Source organism: Vulpes vulpes, chromosome X (assembly GCF_048418805.1).
Source record: "Vulpes vulpes isolate BD-2025 chromosome X, VulVul3, whole genome shotgun sequence".
NCBI classification, from domain to species: domain Eukaryota; kingdom Metazoa; phylum Chordata; class Mammalia; order Carnivora; family Canidae; genus Vulpes; species Vulpes vulpes.
The window spans coordinates 11,981,349-11,997,110 of NC_132796.1; the positions used below are offsets into that span (position 1 = coordinate 11,981,349).

Below are 15,762 nucleotides of genomic sequence, written 5' to 3' on the forward strand. Positions count from 1 at the left end.
CTTTTCTAGGCTAAATTCTTACAGCCTTGCACGAAGTAGGATTCAGTCTTTGATTGCCTATTGGGCTGCCTGCAGGAGTTTACCTAGAGGTCGTTAGCACTGTCCAGATGTACTTCCTTTGCCAACCTTCATAACGAGGGAGAGGGGGCATCAGACCATGTACCACTTTGGCTGGAAGCTCTCATTTTAATAACAGAATCTTAAACCACCCTCCTCCTAGTTGATGTAGAAAGCATATAAATGAATATCTCAAAGCTTCTGCCCTTAAGTTTTGGCCAGCGACAATGATCTTATACTTTCTTCTGTGTGAATAGTTAGCAGAAGCTCTTTAATGAGAAATGTTTCTGGAAGACTGTAAAGACCTCTATTCCTATGAATCGGAGATACTGGATTGGTTGTTGCTTGCAGCCACTCACTCATCCCATAGTGTTGATCAATCACAAAATGTTTTCCTTCTTCTTTCCTTCCTTCAGCTGCAAAACTTCCCAGACATTACTCAGGCAGCTACTATGAATGGATCAGAGTTGAAATTTGGGTTGAAACCTACTTGCCATCCTGGGGAACAATAATCTAAATTGTACCATGGATTAGGCCAGACCATTCAGGACCTGTGTGCTTTACTTAGTTAAACAGGAAAGTTTGGATATGGTTTCATGCATTGTGCTTTGTGACTGTAGCAATGATTTACATGAAAGGGGAACTGTGCAATTCTTTATGACACCTATGTCCCATTTAGCTCGCTACATCATCTTTATGAGAAATCAGGATTTCTTTTGGTACTAAAAATTGAGAAAGCTTTACTTCCCAAAATCAATCAAAGAAAAACCCTAGCTTTTATGTTATGAACACTGGAAAACCTTAAAATGGTTATCATTCTCTCTTTCAATGGGCATTCACAGTTTTACAGTCAAATCTCTGGCCTGCCTTTAACAAGGACGTTTTCCTCTGTGCTCACAAGGGGGAGGTTCAGGATCTAACTGCTTGTCTACTTGCTCATCTTATCACTAGCTGCACTGTTCTCTTTCTTTTCAGCTCCCCTTTCCTTGATTCCTTCAACTATTTCGTTTTTCTAGCATTGTCCATATTTTCATAAGTTGCCTCAGATCATTTGTAATCTCTTGCTAACTACATAAAAAGCAACTCAGTGGGTAGCGGAGGCGGGGGTGAGGGGGGCTCAGCGGTTTAGCGCCGCCTTTGGCCCAGGGCCTGATCCTGGAGTCCTGGGATTGAGTCCCACATCAGGCTCCCTGCATGGAGCCTGCTTCTCCCTCTGCCTGTGTCTCTGCCTCTCTGCCTGCCTCTCTCTCTCTCTCTCTCTCCCCGTGTGTGTGTGTCTCTCGTGAATAAACAAAATCTTTTTTTTAAAAAAGGGATATACATTCAGTGAAGATTTATTGAGAATTCATCGAGAAAGGAGCCCTAGTAAATATGACTAAAGTGGCTTCCTATGTTTTTCTGCCCCAAATGTTCCTGCTAATCAGATTAAGTAGGCCTGTCGTTATTGTCAAATGACAAAAATAACACAATTTAGTAACAAGTTTGATGTCCTTTATTCAAGGGAAAACAATGCATGGATTAGGGAGTATAGTGCCTCACAAGCAGGGGAGCATTTTTCCCCATGGATTTCAGGCAAGAGGAGTTTCATAGAGCATTAGTAGGGGCAGCCCTGGAACAGAGCACAATTGGCTAGGAAGCCAAGGATTTCTTTATAAGGCTGGCGGGTCCTATTTTCTAGAGTAAGGTAGGCTTGCTAAAACAGAGCTGAAGGATCGTGACTGGCATGGTCACCCTGGCAGATATTTCCCATAAGTGCAGGCTGACTTAGGTTTAGATTTGTGCTGTGGGCCAGGCCACTGGAGCATCATCCAGTTTGTGAGTCCCAGTATACAAAATACAAATACAAAATAACGTTAGCATTACCAAGTCCTTTTCCACCTATCAACTCCCATAACACACCTTCCTTTACTCTCCAGTCATTTCTTATCTTCAAAACCCAACTTGGGACAATTTCAGGCTTCCATTCTCCCCTACAATGCTTCATTCTTTCCCATACTGCTTCTTTCTCCCTCATAATTCTTGTTTCTCCCACATTTCTGTTTAATTCCATGTCTCTCCTGCAATTCCTGTTTTTTAACCATCTTTTTTTATTGAGGTATAATTGACATATAACATATTAGTTTGAGGAGTACAACATAATGATTTAATATTTGTATATATGGGGACACCTGGGGGCTCAGTGTTTGAGCATCTGCCTTTGGCTCAGGGTCATGATCCCAGGGTCCTGGGATCGAGTCCTGCATTGAGCTCCCTGCAGGGAGCCTGCTTCTCCCTCTTCCTATGACTCTGCCTGTCTCTGTGTCTCTCATGAATAAATAAAATCTTTAAAAAATAAATAAATAAAAATAAAATAATATAAAACATTAAAAAATTGTATATAGTGCAAAATGATCACCACAATAGGTAGTTAACATTTACCCCCATACATAGTTATAAAATTTTTTTCTTAGAATAAGGACTTTATTTTTTTTTAGACTAAGGACTTTAAAGATCTACTCTCATAACAACTTTCATATATGCAATACAGTATTATTAACTATAGTCACCACAAGTACATTTCCATGATTTTTTTATACCTAGAAGCTTATACCCATTGACCCCATTCCCTCACCTCAAACAACAGTCTGTTCTCTATATCTGTGAGCTCACTTGTCTGTTTCTTTAAATTCCCCATATGAGATCGTACAGTATTTATCTTCCTCTATATGACTTAGCATAATGCCCTCAAGGTCCATGTGTGCAAATGGCAGGATTTCATTCTTTTTTTGTGGTCAAATAGTATTCCATTGTGTGTGTGTTTGTGTGAGTGTGTATGTATCATAATTTTTTGTCCATTCATCCCATCAGTGGACACTTAAGTTCTTTTCCTAACTTGGCTGTTGTACATAATGCTGTGATAACATGAGGGTGCATTTATCTTTTTGAAAATTAGTATTTTCGTTTTCTTTGGATAAACACTCAGAAATGGAATTGCTGGATCATATGGTAGTTCTATTTCTAATTGTTCGAGGAATTCTATACAGTTTTCCATAGCGATTACGCCAACTTATATCCCCACCAACAGTGCACAAGGGTTCTCTTTTCTCCTTATCCTCACCAATACTTGAAATTTCTTGTCTTTTTGATAATAGCCATTCTGACAGGCATGAGGTGATATCTCATTTTGGTTTTGATTTGCATTTCCCTGATGATGAGTGATGTTGAGCATCTTTTCATGTACCTGTTGGCCATTTGTATCTCTTCTTTGGAAAAATGTCTATTCAGATCCTCTGTCCACTTTTAAATCAAATTGTTTGTTTATTTTGCAATTGAATAGTATGAGTTCTTCACATATATTTTGTATATAGCTGCTTATCGGATTATGATTTGCACATATTTTCTCCCATTCAGTATGTTGCCTTTACATTTGGTTGATGGTTTCCTTTGTTGTACAGAAGCTTTTTAGTTTGATACAGTCCCACTTATTTATTTTTGCTTTTCTTGTCTTTGCTTTCGGAGTCAGATAAAAAAAAAATCATTCTCAAGACCAATGTCAAGGAGCTTACCATCTATGCTTTCTTCTAGAACTTTTATGGTTTCAGGTCTTACATTCCAGTCTTTAAACCATTTTGAATTTGGGGGAATGGTATGAGACAGTAGTCTAATTTCATTCTTTTGCATGTGGCTGTCCAGTTTTCCCAACACCATTTATTAAAGAGACTGTCCTTTCCCCATTGTATATTCTTGATTCCTTTGTCACAAATTATTTGGCCATATACATGTATGTTTATTTCTTGGCTCTCTATTTTGTTCCATTGATCTATGTGTCTGTTTTTATGCCAATATCATACTGTTGTAATTATTATAGCTTTGTAAATATAGCTTGAAATCAGGACATATGATGTCTTCAGCTTTGTTTTATGTTCTTAAGGTTGCATTGGCTATTTGGTTTTTTTTTGTGATTTAATACAAATTTTAGGATTATTTGTTCTATTTCTGTAAAAAACACCATTGGAATCTTGATAGAGACTGCATTGACTCTATAGATTGCTTTATTGCTTTTTTAGTATGGACTTTATAACAATATTAATTCTTCCAAATAGGCATAGGGAGTGGGAGAGAGTTCAAAGCAGACTCCACACTGAGCATGAAGCCTGACGTGGGGCTTGATCTCATGACTCTGAGATCACAACTTGAGCCAAAACCAAGAGTTGGATGCTTAACTGGCTGTGCCATCCAGGTGCCCTTCTTTTTATTTATTTGTGTCTTCTTCTGTTACTTTCATCAATCTTACAGTTTTCCATGTATAGGTGTTTTACTTCCTTGGTTAAATTTATTCCTAGGTATTTTATTCTTTTTGATATAATTATGAATTGGATTGTTTTTTTAAATTTCTCTTTCTGATTGTTCATTATTAATGTATAAAAATGTAACAGATTTTTGTATACTGATTTTGTATCCTGCAACTTTACTGAATTCATTGACTAACTCTACCAGTTTCTTGGTAGAGTCTTTTTTGCATTTTTAAAAAAGATTTTATTTATTTATTCATGAGAGACACAGAGAAAGAGAGAGGCAGAAACACAGGCAGAGGGAGAAGCAGGCTCCATGCAGGGAGCCTGATGTGGGACTCAATCCCAGGTCTCCAGGATCATGCTCTGGGCTGAAGGCAGTGCTAAACCGCTGAGCCACCTGGGCTGCCCCTTGGTAGAGTCTTTACAGCTTTCATATAAAATGCCATCTGCAAACAGATAGTTTTAATTGTTTCTTTCTAATTTGGATGCCTTTTATTTCATTTTCTTGCCTAATAGTTCTGGCTAGGATCTCCAATATGATGTTGAATAAAAGTGGTGAGAGTGGGCATCCTTGTCTTGTTCCTGATCTTAGAGGAAAAGCTTTCAGTTTTTCACCATTAAGTATGATGTTAGCTGTGGGCTTGTCAAATATGGTTTTTATCACGTTGAAGTATGTTCCTTCTATACCCACTTTGTTGCAAGTTTTTATCATAAATGGATGCTGAATTTTGTGTTGTTTTTTTTTTTTTTTGCTTCAATTGAGATGATCGTGTGATTTTTATTCATTTTGTTAATGTGGTATATCATGTTGATTTGTGGATATTGAATCATCCTTGCATACCTGGAATAAATCCCACTTGATCATGGTGTATAATTTTTTAGTGTACTGTTGAACTTGGTTTGCTAAATTTCATTGAGAATTTTTGCATCTATGTTCATCAGAAATACTGGCCTGTAATTTTCTTTTCTTGTGATGTCCTTGTCTGGTTTTGGTATCAGGGTAATACTGGCTTTGTAAAATGAGTTTGCAAGTTTCCCTCCTCTTCAATACTTTGGAAGAATTTAAGAAGGATAGATATTAATTCTTCTTTGAATATTTGATAAAATTCACCAGTGAAGCCATCTAGTCCTGGACTTTTGTCTTTGAGGTGGCTTTTGTTTACTGAATCGGTCTCCTCACTAGTAGTCCATCTGTTCAGATTTCCTGTTTCTTCATCAGTCTTGGAAGATTGGGTGTTTCTAGGAATTGATCCATTTATTCTAGGTTGTCCAAATTGTTGACATGTAATTGTTCATAGTAGTCTCTTATGATCCATTGTATTTCTTTTTATTTTTTTATTTTATTTTTTTCATTGTATTTCTATTGTATCAGTTGTGTTGTCTCCTCTCTCATTTCTTTTTTTTTTTTTTCCTCTCTCATTTCTGATTTTATTTACTTGAGCCCTCTCATCTTTTCTTGGTGAGTCTACCTCAGTTGTCAATTTATCATTTCAATGTGCCAGCTCTTAGTTTTATTTATCTTTTCTATCGTCTTGTTAGTCTCTGTTTCATTTATTTCTTCTCTCTTTGTCTTTCCTTCTATTAAATTTGGACTTCATTTGTTGTTCTTTTTCTAGTTCTGTGAGGTATAAAGTTAGGGTGTTTGAGATTTTTCTTATTTTTTAATGTTGGTATCTATCAGTCTAAACTTCCCTCTAGGAATGCGTGGGTGGCTCAGCAATTAAGTGTCTGCCTTCAGCTCAGGCCGTGATCCTGGAGTCCTAGGATCGAGTCCCACGTCGGGCTCCCCCCATGTAGCCTGCTTCTCCCTCTGCCTATATCTCTGCCTTTCTCTGTGTCTCTCATGAATAAATAAATAAAATATTTAAAAATAAATAAATAAATGAACTTCCCTCTTAGAACTGCTTTTGCTGCATCCCGTAAATTTTGGCATGTTGTATTTCTATTCTCATTTATCTCAAAATATTTTTTTGTCTCAAAATATTTTTAACTTTTTAAATTTCTTTACTGACCCATCCATTGGTTGTTCTTTCCTACAATTCTTATCAGCATGCAGGTAAGAGGCACAACTATGATAGCACAGGGGTGTGATCATGGACAACAACTGCATGTGGCCCCAGCAAGAAAGGCATTGTGGTGCTGGAAGTAGCGTGGCTTAGGAGGGTGGGATATGACTCAGACAGGCATGGCCAGAAGATGAAAGGCATGGCCCATACAGGACAGTTGGGTAGAAGAACAAGAACATAAAATTAAGCATCAGAGATGAAGAAATCAATGAACCTTGAACATCACTTATTCACCGATATTTACGGAGTCCCTACCAACATAGGAGGCCTGCCCAATAGAGGTGTGTGGTCATGAAGGAGTAAAATTTGCATAACCTAGGAAAGAGGGCATGAGTCATAGTGTGAGGGCATGGCCAGAAGGTTAGGGGTGGTCTTGCAGGAGAGGCATGGGTAAGGGTATGAGTACTTCAGGAGGAGGTGAATTGTTTGTTTTCCCCCCCACAAAATACCTTGTTTTTCCCACAATTCCTGTCTCTCCCACAATTCTTGTTGTCTCCCACAACCATCCTCCATGTTCTTCCCAATCCTTCATGTCTCTCATGATTGTTTTCTCCCAGTCTTCCATGCTCTTCAACAATTATGCCATCTAGAGGTCTCCCCACAATTCTGTTTTTGCCCAGAATTCTCTGTTCTCTCCCAAAATGCTTCATTCTCTCCAACAACTGTCTTTCTCTCCCAGAATTCTCTTCTAATTTGATGTTTCCTATAATTATCTGTGGGTCCTAGGCAGGAAGCATGGCAATGATGCAGCACAGAGTAGCTGTGAATGGAGAGCAAGGTGGCATGGAACCATCTGAGGAATGGCCATAGTGGGAAAAGTGGGTGGGAAAAGTGGGCAGCCGGGTGGAGGCATGGTAGTCATGGAGGAACAAAGGTGGCAAAGCAGAAAAGACAGGCAAGCACAAAGGGTGAATTCTCAGTCTCTCCCACAGACCTTGTTTTTCCCACAATTCCTTCTCTCTTTCAAAATGCCTGCATCTCACATATTTCTGTTCTTTTTAAAAAAATTTTTTTAAATTTATTTATGATAGTCACAGAGAGAGAGAGAGAGGCAGAGACACAGGCAGTGGGAGAAGCAGGCTCCATGCACCGGGAGCCCGATGTGGGATTTGATCCCGGGTCTCCAGGATCGCGCCCTGGGCCAAAGGCAGGCGCCAAACCGCTGCACCACCCAGGGATCCCCATATTTCTGTTCTTAATGACAATTCTCTGTTTCATGTATTATCTGTTTTCCTAATAAAGATTTTAATTATTTGAGAGAGAGGGAGGGAGGGCATAGAAGGAGAGGGAGAGGGAGAAGCAGACTCCACGCTGAACAGATCCCAGGCCCCTGACATCATGACCTGAGCCCAAGGCAGATGCTTAATGGACTGAGCCACCCAGGTGCCCCATATTTTTTGTTTTAATTGTATGTTTCCCAAGGTTCTTTGTGGTGCCTTGGTAGTGGGCATCTCTATTTAGATGTGCAGGGTTCATGGCTCTGGTAGTAGCTGTGTGGTCACCACTTTGATCAGAGGGCCTAGCTTGTGGCAATAAGAAGGAAAAGGACATGGCCTAGATGGAATGTTAGGAGCTTTACCAGGCTTTGGTGGCCACGGTGGAGCACCAGGGTTGACTAGGAAAAGGAGGAGTATGGCAGGGGGAAGGGATGGGTAGAGGCTCGGGTAAGAAAAGTCCAGTCAGCCAGAGTAGAGGCATAACTTAAGAGGAATGGGAATAGCCATGAAGGATCAGAGGAGAAGCCAAGGGAGTATCCCGTGGACTAGGACTGAGCTCAGGTGCCAAGGCCAAGGTGAAGGGGCCAGCTCTCAGTCTTTTCTGTAATAGCTTGTGTATTAGAGTTTTGCAGAAAAACTAAATAAACAAGATATGTATATAGAGAGAGAGACAGACAGACAGGAAGATTGCTTTTAAGGAATTGGGTCAAATGATAATGGAGTTGTTAAGTCCAAAATCTGCAGTAAGCTTGCAGGCTGGGACTCAGAGTAGAATTGAGTCCAAACAGTTGGCTGGCAAAATTCCTCCAGAGGAGGTCAGGCTTTGTTCTATTAAGGCTCTCAATTGATTGGTTGGGGGCTCACTCACAATATGAAGAGTAATCTGCTGTACTCAAAGTCTACCAATTCAAATGTTAATCTCATCCCCCCCCCACCCCAGGCCCCGGAAAAAAAAAAAAAAACTTTAATAGTAACATCTAGAATAATGTTGACAGAATATCTAAACATTATGGCCTGACCAAGTTGAAACAGAAAATTAAGCATCACACCTGGTCTCCCCAAATTCTTTGTCTCTCCCATCATTCTCTGTTATCGCTTAAAATCTTTCCTTCTCCCCAGAGTTTCTTGCTCTGGGAGGAAAAGCAACTCGTTGCTTCTGTCATCAAGAAAGCCTTGCCATGAAAAAAAAGCCCTCTTAACTGAGCACTGTGTTTAATGACATATCAGATTTACATTCTGGTTCAAGTTTCTTATTTCCGCTTGGGCCAGTAACTAGCAGTTCCTGAACTGGAACTTGAGGAGCACTGCCATTTTTCCTTTATAGTCTATTTCCTGGTATGTAAATGAGCAGTTAAGTATTCAATAAGCAGGAACTGAAGAGATGAAGAAATGGATGAACCTTGAACATCACTTATTCACCGATATTTACGGAGCCCCTACCAGTGGGCCAGTACTGTGTTAAGTGCTGGGAATACAGTGTTGAACAAACTGGTCCAAGTCCCAGCTCTTAGGGAATTTACATTTAGTAAACAACCAACCCACAAACAATCCAATATACAAACCAGAAAATAAATAGTTGCACGTTGTGAGACACCCCATGAGGAAAATGAAACCGATAATATAACAGAGATAGAGAAATGGGGCGGCTACTTAAAGCGTGTTTTGTGGAACATCAGGTTTGCATCTCCAGAGCAATTGCTTGAAATGCACAATCTCAGGTCACACTCCAGAATCAGAGTCAGATATGCATTGTAACAGGATCTCCAGGTGACCCTCACGTTCAGTGCAGATGGAGAGGCTCTGGATACAACTTCAAATTTGGTTGTCGGGAAAGACAGCTCTAAAGGGACAACCTTTTAGCTGACAGCTGAATGTTGAGAAAAAACCAGTCATATAAATCTAGTAAAGAGTGGTCCAGGGATCCCTGGGTGGTGCAGCAGTTTGGCGCCTGCCTTTGGCCCAGGGCGCGATCCTGGGGACCCGGGATCGAATCCCACGTCGGGCTCCCGGTGCATGGAGCCTGCTTCTCCCTCTGCCTGTGTCTCTGCCTCTCTCTCTCTCTGTGTGACTATCATAAATAAATAAAAATTAAAAAAAAAAAAAAGAGTGGTCCAAATGATGGGAACAGCAAAGGAAATGCGCTGAGACGGGGAAGAACAGGGGAGACTGGTGTGGGTGGGAGAGATTGAGAAAGGCTAACGAGGGATCCCTGGGTGGCTCAGTGGTTTAGCTCCTGCCTTTGGCCCAGGGCCTGATCCTGGAGTCCCGGGATCGAGTCCCACATCGGGCTCCCTACATGGAGCCTGCTTCTCCCTCTGTTTGTGTCTCTGCCCCTCTCTCTCCCTCTCTGTGTCTCTCATGAATAAATAAATAAAATCTTAAAAAAAAAAAAAAGAGAGAGAGAGAGAAAGGATAACGAACTCCACTGTTGGATATTTATCAAAAGTCCTATAATGAGAATTGTTGACTCGGAGTGACTACTACACAAAAGTTCTGCATGCAGAGACCTCTATTTCTGCAAATCGAAGCTGTCAGATAGGTTTTTGCATGCAGCCACTCATCCAGCCCGCAGCCATGACAGACTTTGCTAATTAGTCACAGAACTTTTTCCTTCCAATCCTAGAGAAAGCTACAAAGCTCAACACAGTTATTCAGGAAGCCCCGACAAACACCTCAAACTTGACATATGAGTTGAAATCTATTGGCCTGCGTACTTGGATAAACAGAAAAGTTTTGATGGCTCATAGAATTGATTTAAAACCGTGTGCTTTGGGATTGTGCCAACAGCTTACATTGAGAGGACCTGTGTTTAACTCCTCACAACACTTATTTCCCACTTAGCTCACTACATCCTCTCTATATGAGAAAACAGGATTTTTCTCAGGGCTAAAATTCAAGAAAAAAGATGTGTTTCTAAAAATATCTAAAAGATTGATTTTATCTTAAGAACACTGGAAAACCTTAAAACGTTCGGTATTTCCTCGTTTCTGATGCTGTTCAAAAGCTTAGGGGCAAATATTTGTCCCAAATTAAACAACTGTTCTGGATCTGGTGGCCTGTATACTGAAAGGCTAATCTTATATCGTTGGCTGCTTTATTTTCCTTACATTAAGTTCCCCTTTCCCTGGCTCCTTCATCTATTTGTTTTATCCAGTAATGTCAATATTTTAATAAGCTGCCTCAGATTATTTGTGGAGGAAGGTGATGTAGAACGCACTATAGAAATCAGCTCAGTAGTTTATACAGGCTGTATTTGAGCCAATTTCGGTGAGTTCATTTTTTTAGGCAAAAATGAGTGACAGTTGAAACATTTTATAAATGAGGCAGGGTTCTTAGGGTCTGGATGACCTTAATAAGACTGTTCTGTTAAAAGTTGTTCTTTTCTCTGTGTTCTTTGTAGCGCAGCATTTTAAATATTTCCACTATCTTCAAGCCAGAAATAGAATGGAGTGGAAAGAAAAGAAAAAGTGACTAACTATGCTATCATAAAATATGTATCCCTGGCATATGAAGAAATAAATGTAGCAAATCTTACTGCTGAGAGCAAAGAAATGTTATGTTTCCACACATGTGAAAAGGGTTAAGTATTCAGTGAATATTTATTGGGAATTTATAGTGTGAAGAAGTGTACTAAGTCCTATAAAACTGACTTCCTATGTTTGCTACCCAAAAAAGTTCCTATGAATCAAATCAGGAAGACATGTGCTTACCAAATGCTTTTGCACCTATCAATCCCTTGCTACACCTTCTCTTTCTCATCATTTCTTGTCACATCCAAACCCAACTTGGGACAACTTTAGACTATAAGCTCCTTGAAGGTTATCTTCTTTATTAGGGGAGCATGTACTCAAAAAATAGGATTTGAATGAATGAATGAGTGAATCAGAGATTTCTGCACAGGGGTGGAAAAGCTGGTTATAACCTTCATATTTCTCTTGTGAACCTAGAGTTGTAAGTGGAGAGAATAAGGCTAGCAGAGTGATGTCAGGGTGCACACAGGGCTGCAACCAGAGTTTCAGTGTCAGTGTGGCGGTGTTTCCACAGGCCAGCGACAGCCAGAGCTCACTGGGTGCTCAAGCCAGGGCCTCTGAAGGAGGTATCAGAAAATAGAGGAGTTGTGTTTGCTCCACTCTTCTGTGTAGCACTTAAGGTTGGCTGAGGGACTAGAAGGAACATTGGTCCATCGTTCTGGTTTAGAGGATGTGAAAAGTGCCTGGAAGGAGCAGCTCCAAATTCGAGATCAGACATGGAAACTGGCCGCAAGAAACCCGGGTAAAGCGGTCATGAAAACAACAGGAAGGGACACAGTTGTGGGAGTCGTCCAATGTTTGTGTTTCCCTCCTGAGCCACCTGCTCTCAGTACTACCTTCAGTATTGATGTTTGGAAATGGGAGAAACCCGAGGAAAGTCATTCTCTAGACGAGGCTCTTAAGCCTGCAGTCTGATTTCACCGGACAAAATGTCGCCGGCGCTCAGTTCCCAGACCCGGGAGGGTTTCTCTAGAGACGAGGGAGACGAGGGAGGCCGCCCACGCGACCCGGGATCCCGGGAGCAAGCCCAGCCGGCCGGGGGGGGGGGGGGGGGGGGGGGGGGGGGGGGGGAGAGGAGCCCGGGGGCGTGGCCCGGGCGAGGAGGCGTGGCTGCGACGGGAGGGGCGCGGCCCGGCCGCGGCCGCGGACCGCTGGGCCTGGAGGGGCGTGGCCAGGGCGGTGCGAAAGGACGCGAGGGGGCGTGGTCCCGGCCCCAAGAGGGGAGGCCTGGAGGGGAGGGGCGTGGCCTGGGCTGTGGGGCGTGAAGACGGGGCGTGGCTATGATGGCCCCGCGCAGTTGCGGCGGGTCCCGGGCTCCAGCTAGCTGCCGAGGTTCGCGCTCCGGCGAAACGCTAAGGTAAGGGCCGGTGGCCGACTGGGGTGGCGGCCACAGCGGGGACAAGCGGGCTCAGGGAGGGCCGGGACCGTCCTCACACCCCGCCGCCTCGCCCCGCCAGGCCTGAGCGCACAGCTGTTGGTCCTGCGAGTGTTGCGGGGGTCTCGGCGCGGCGTCGCTCTCCCCCACCCCGCCCCGCAACCCCCTTCTACTGGGGGAGTCACCCACCGGGTGGCTGCACCTTCCTTAGGGTGCCATTGCACTTGTCGGAGAACAGCTGTCTGAGGGAATTTGGCGGGGGGGGGGGTGTCCCGTGCGTGAGGGCACTTCCCTAAGAGGGGGTGTTACCAGGAGTGGTTGGATGTGAATTAACTCAAGAAAGTCCAGTCCTCTGGACACAGGAGTAAGGGCTACAAAATCGGATACTGCAGTTCGGCTACAACAACCGAGGCGCGACAAGCTGGGACTAACTTGGCTCTGGATTGTATTCCCCCCATCCCCCGCCCCCGACTGTACCAGGGTCTAGGGACAGAGTCACAGCCACCTCCAAGCCAGGGGAGCAGCATCACAGCTATGTCACGTGGACAAATCTGAGCCTTTTCTATTCCGCAATTACTTCTGGCCTTTTTGTTCTGTGCCCCGCCCCAGAACTGAAGGAGAACCTCTGAAGTACATTTTTGATAGTTAAGAGTCTTTGTGGAATTCGGTATTAAATGCTACTACCTTAAGACTGGTGGCAGCTCCTTAATATGAATGTAAGTGCCCTCCCCTCTTCTGTATTTTCCCAGGGAAAGTTTGAGAAATACAAGAAGTTAATGTGTACACCTTAACTGGGTTAGAACCTGTTCTCTCCTAACCACTGAAAACTACGCTGCTTTCTGCTTCTCCTTCTTCGTCCTTTACTGCTAATCTGGCCATGTCCTCTCTCCTATTAAAAACCTTGCTGCAATAAGTGTGGAGTAGCCAGATTTCCCTCATGAAGGAAGCTGCACCAGACCCTACCCCTTATCTGCCTCTGCACACCAGTCAAAATGGTCCCTGTTCATGGATATGTTGGAAAAACTTTCCGCTACCTGGGGCCTTTCTCAGATAATTTTTATTGTCAGAACCAGCATTGAAATTCCCTGAAAGGCCAGGATCATCATTCTCTGGGCCTGTACACGCCTGCCCTGTTCTCCCTGGAGCCAGGCAAAACGTTGTGACCACTCACCACTGGGACTCAATAAAGATTGAGTGAATTGTGAGTGAATGAGTGAACTTGAATATTTTGGAAATCTGGTGGGAGGAGGAAAATTCATTTCATCTCACTGGCAGCACTGGGGCACTTAGTTGCAGCACACAAAACAGTTACTACAAATGTATTTTGAAACCTCTGGCAACCCCAGATTGGGATCATGGTCTTGGTGAAGAAGTAGGTGAGAGGAAGAAGCTCAACTTTCTGAGTTGGGACCTGACAGCATAACCTCTCGTTTACATTTCAGGGCATTGCAAAAGACTGGCTTCCTTTGAGCTCAGGAGGTGAGAAAATGGACAGTCTGATGAGAATCAAAGAATTTTTTTCAATGTGATTGTAACCTTTGGTTAGACTACTTTTTTCCCATCTGTTTTGCATACATAGAAATGGTTTAATTGGGCAGAGTGCAAACTACAGTTGACCCTTGAACAGCACAGGATTAGGGGCACTGACCCCCTGCCTAGTTGAAACTCTACCTAAAACCTGATTCCCCCAAAACATAACTACTAATAGCCTGCTGTTGATCAAAAACCTTACCAATAACAATCAGTTATCACCTATTTTGTATGTTATATGTATTATATACTATATTCTTACAATACAGTAAGCGAGAGAAAAGAAAATATGATTAAGAAAATCATGGGAAGGGCAGCCCGGGTGGCTCGGCAGTTTAGCGCTGCCTTCAGCCCGGGGTGTGATCCTGGAGACTCAGGATCGAGTCCCACGTCGGGCTCCCTGCATGGAGCCTGCTTCTCCCTCTGCCTGTGTCTCTGCCTCTCTCTCTCTCTGTGTCTCTCATGAATAAATAAATAAACTCTTAAAAAAAATAAAGAAAATCATGGGAAGAGAAAATACATTTACAGTACTATACTATACTGTATTAATTGGGGGAAAAACCCACATATAAGTAAGTGCAGCTGTGTTGTTCAATGCTCAGCTCCATCTGTCATTTAATGAATACATAATTTATGAATGATTCTTTAAAGGCTTTTAGAATTTTTCTTTTTTCACACATTTCTAAGTCTGCAAAACAGCAGATAAAGGACATGTTAGTAAAAGCCAAGGACATATATAAATAATCAATGATAGCAGAGGCATACAGTACAAAAGGCTTAGCACTCATAAGACCCATCCAGGCTACGGTCCCATCTTAAAAACAAACTTAAGTAAGGAAATTTTCTGTGAAATCTTGTAATGTATGCTAGTAGTTCATTGTTATGGATAATGTTTGGTAAATATTATTTGTGGTTTTACAAGCTTAGGTTTTATGAGATCCATAGGTACATTTAAATAACCACCTACCAATAAATTATAATTTTAATGTAACAGAGTGGATTGGCATTAGGCTTTAGTGTAAATAACCTCATGTCTGGCTATAGGTATTATAGCCTAGCATTAGCTAAATTGAGTTTCTGTTTATTTGGATTTTCCTCGAACCTTCCTCACCGCTGACCTTCCATGCTCTATTCCTTCCTTGATTGTCTTTGACTGCTCCTTCTGTCTCTTGGCCGCCTTACTCCATTTTGTCAGTCTCCCTCTATACACCTGCTACTCCTTGGGGAAGAGGTGGGGATTTTCCTTCTCTCTCTAGCCTCGTGATCTCTCCTGAGCAGCATAGCTGCCCTGGCAAGTCTTCTAGACTTTTCCTCTCACTGCCCCCTTGGACCTCAAATCCATAGGATTAGCAGAAAGACTGTCATCTTTTCCTTCCCACTTGCTCCTTTTGCCAGCTTGTTTCTCTCTTCAGGCATTCATCCTCATTCTACCACCAGCATCATCCATTCATAAAGTCACAGGGCCTTCTTCACTTTCCTCCCTTTTCTCTCTTCTGGTTGAGTGCCAAATCTTGTGTTTTTCACCAAAATGGTAATCTCTTGAATACAAAGATCTGTGGTGCATTACTACTGTTATTCTCCTGGGTCAGTTTCATATTGTCTCACTTGGATTACTGGAATTTCATCTCAAACTCACATGCCCAAATCTTTTTTTTTAAATTAAGATTCCGTCTATTCATTCATGAGAGACACAGAGAGAGAAAGAGAGAGGCA

General features: G+C 42.3%; 1 protein-coding gene across 12 annotated transcripts in view; it reads left to right on the forward strand.

The window, feature by feature from the left end:
• The window catches only part of CA5B (carbonic anhydrase 5B), a 131,751-nt gene that overhangs the window by 60,132 nt on the left and 55,857 nt on the right, over positions 1–15,762 (forward strand). For 3 of the 12 annotated variants that reach the window (XM_072743723.1, XM_072743726.1, XM_072743722.1), the window contains exon 7: positions 4,140–4,276. The exons of 8 other annotated variants lie outside the window; for them this stretch is intronic. In XM_072743723.1, coding sequence (XP_072599824.1) covers positions 4,184–4,276 — 93 coding nt within the window. In that variant the 5' untranslated portion in view covers positions 4,140–4,183. Of the gene's footprint in view, positions 1–4,139; positions 4,277–12,345; positions 12,502–15,762 lie in introns of those variants that run through there. One more of the 12 variants, XM_025997542.2, reaches the window with a different exon arrangement.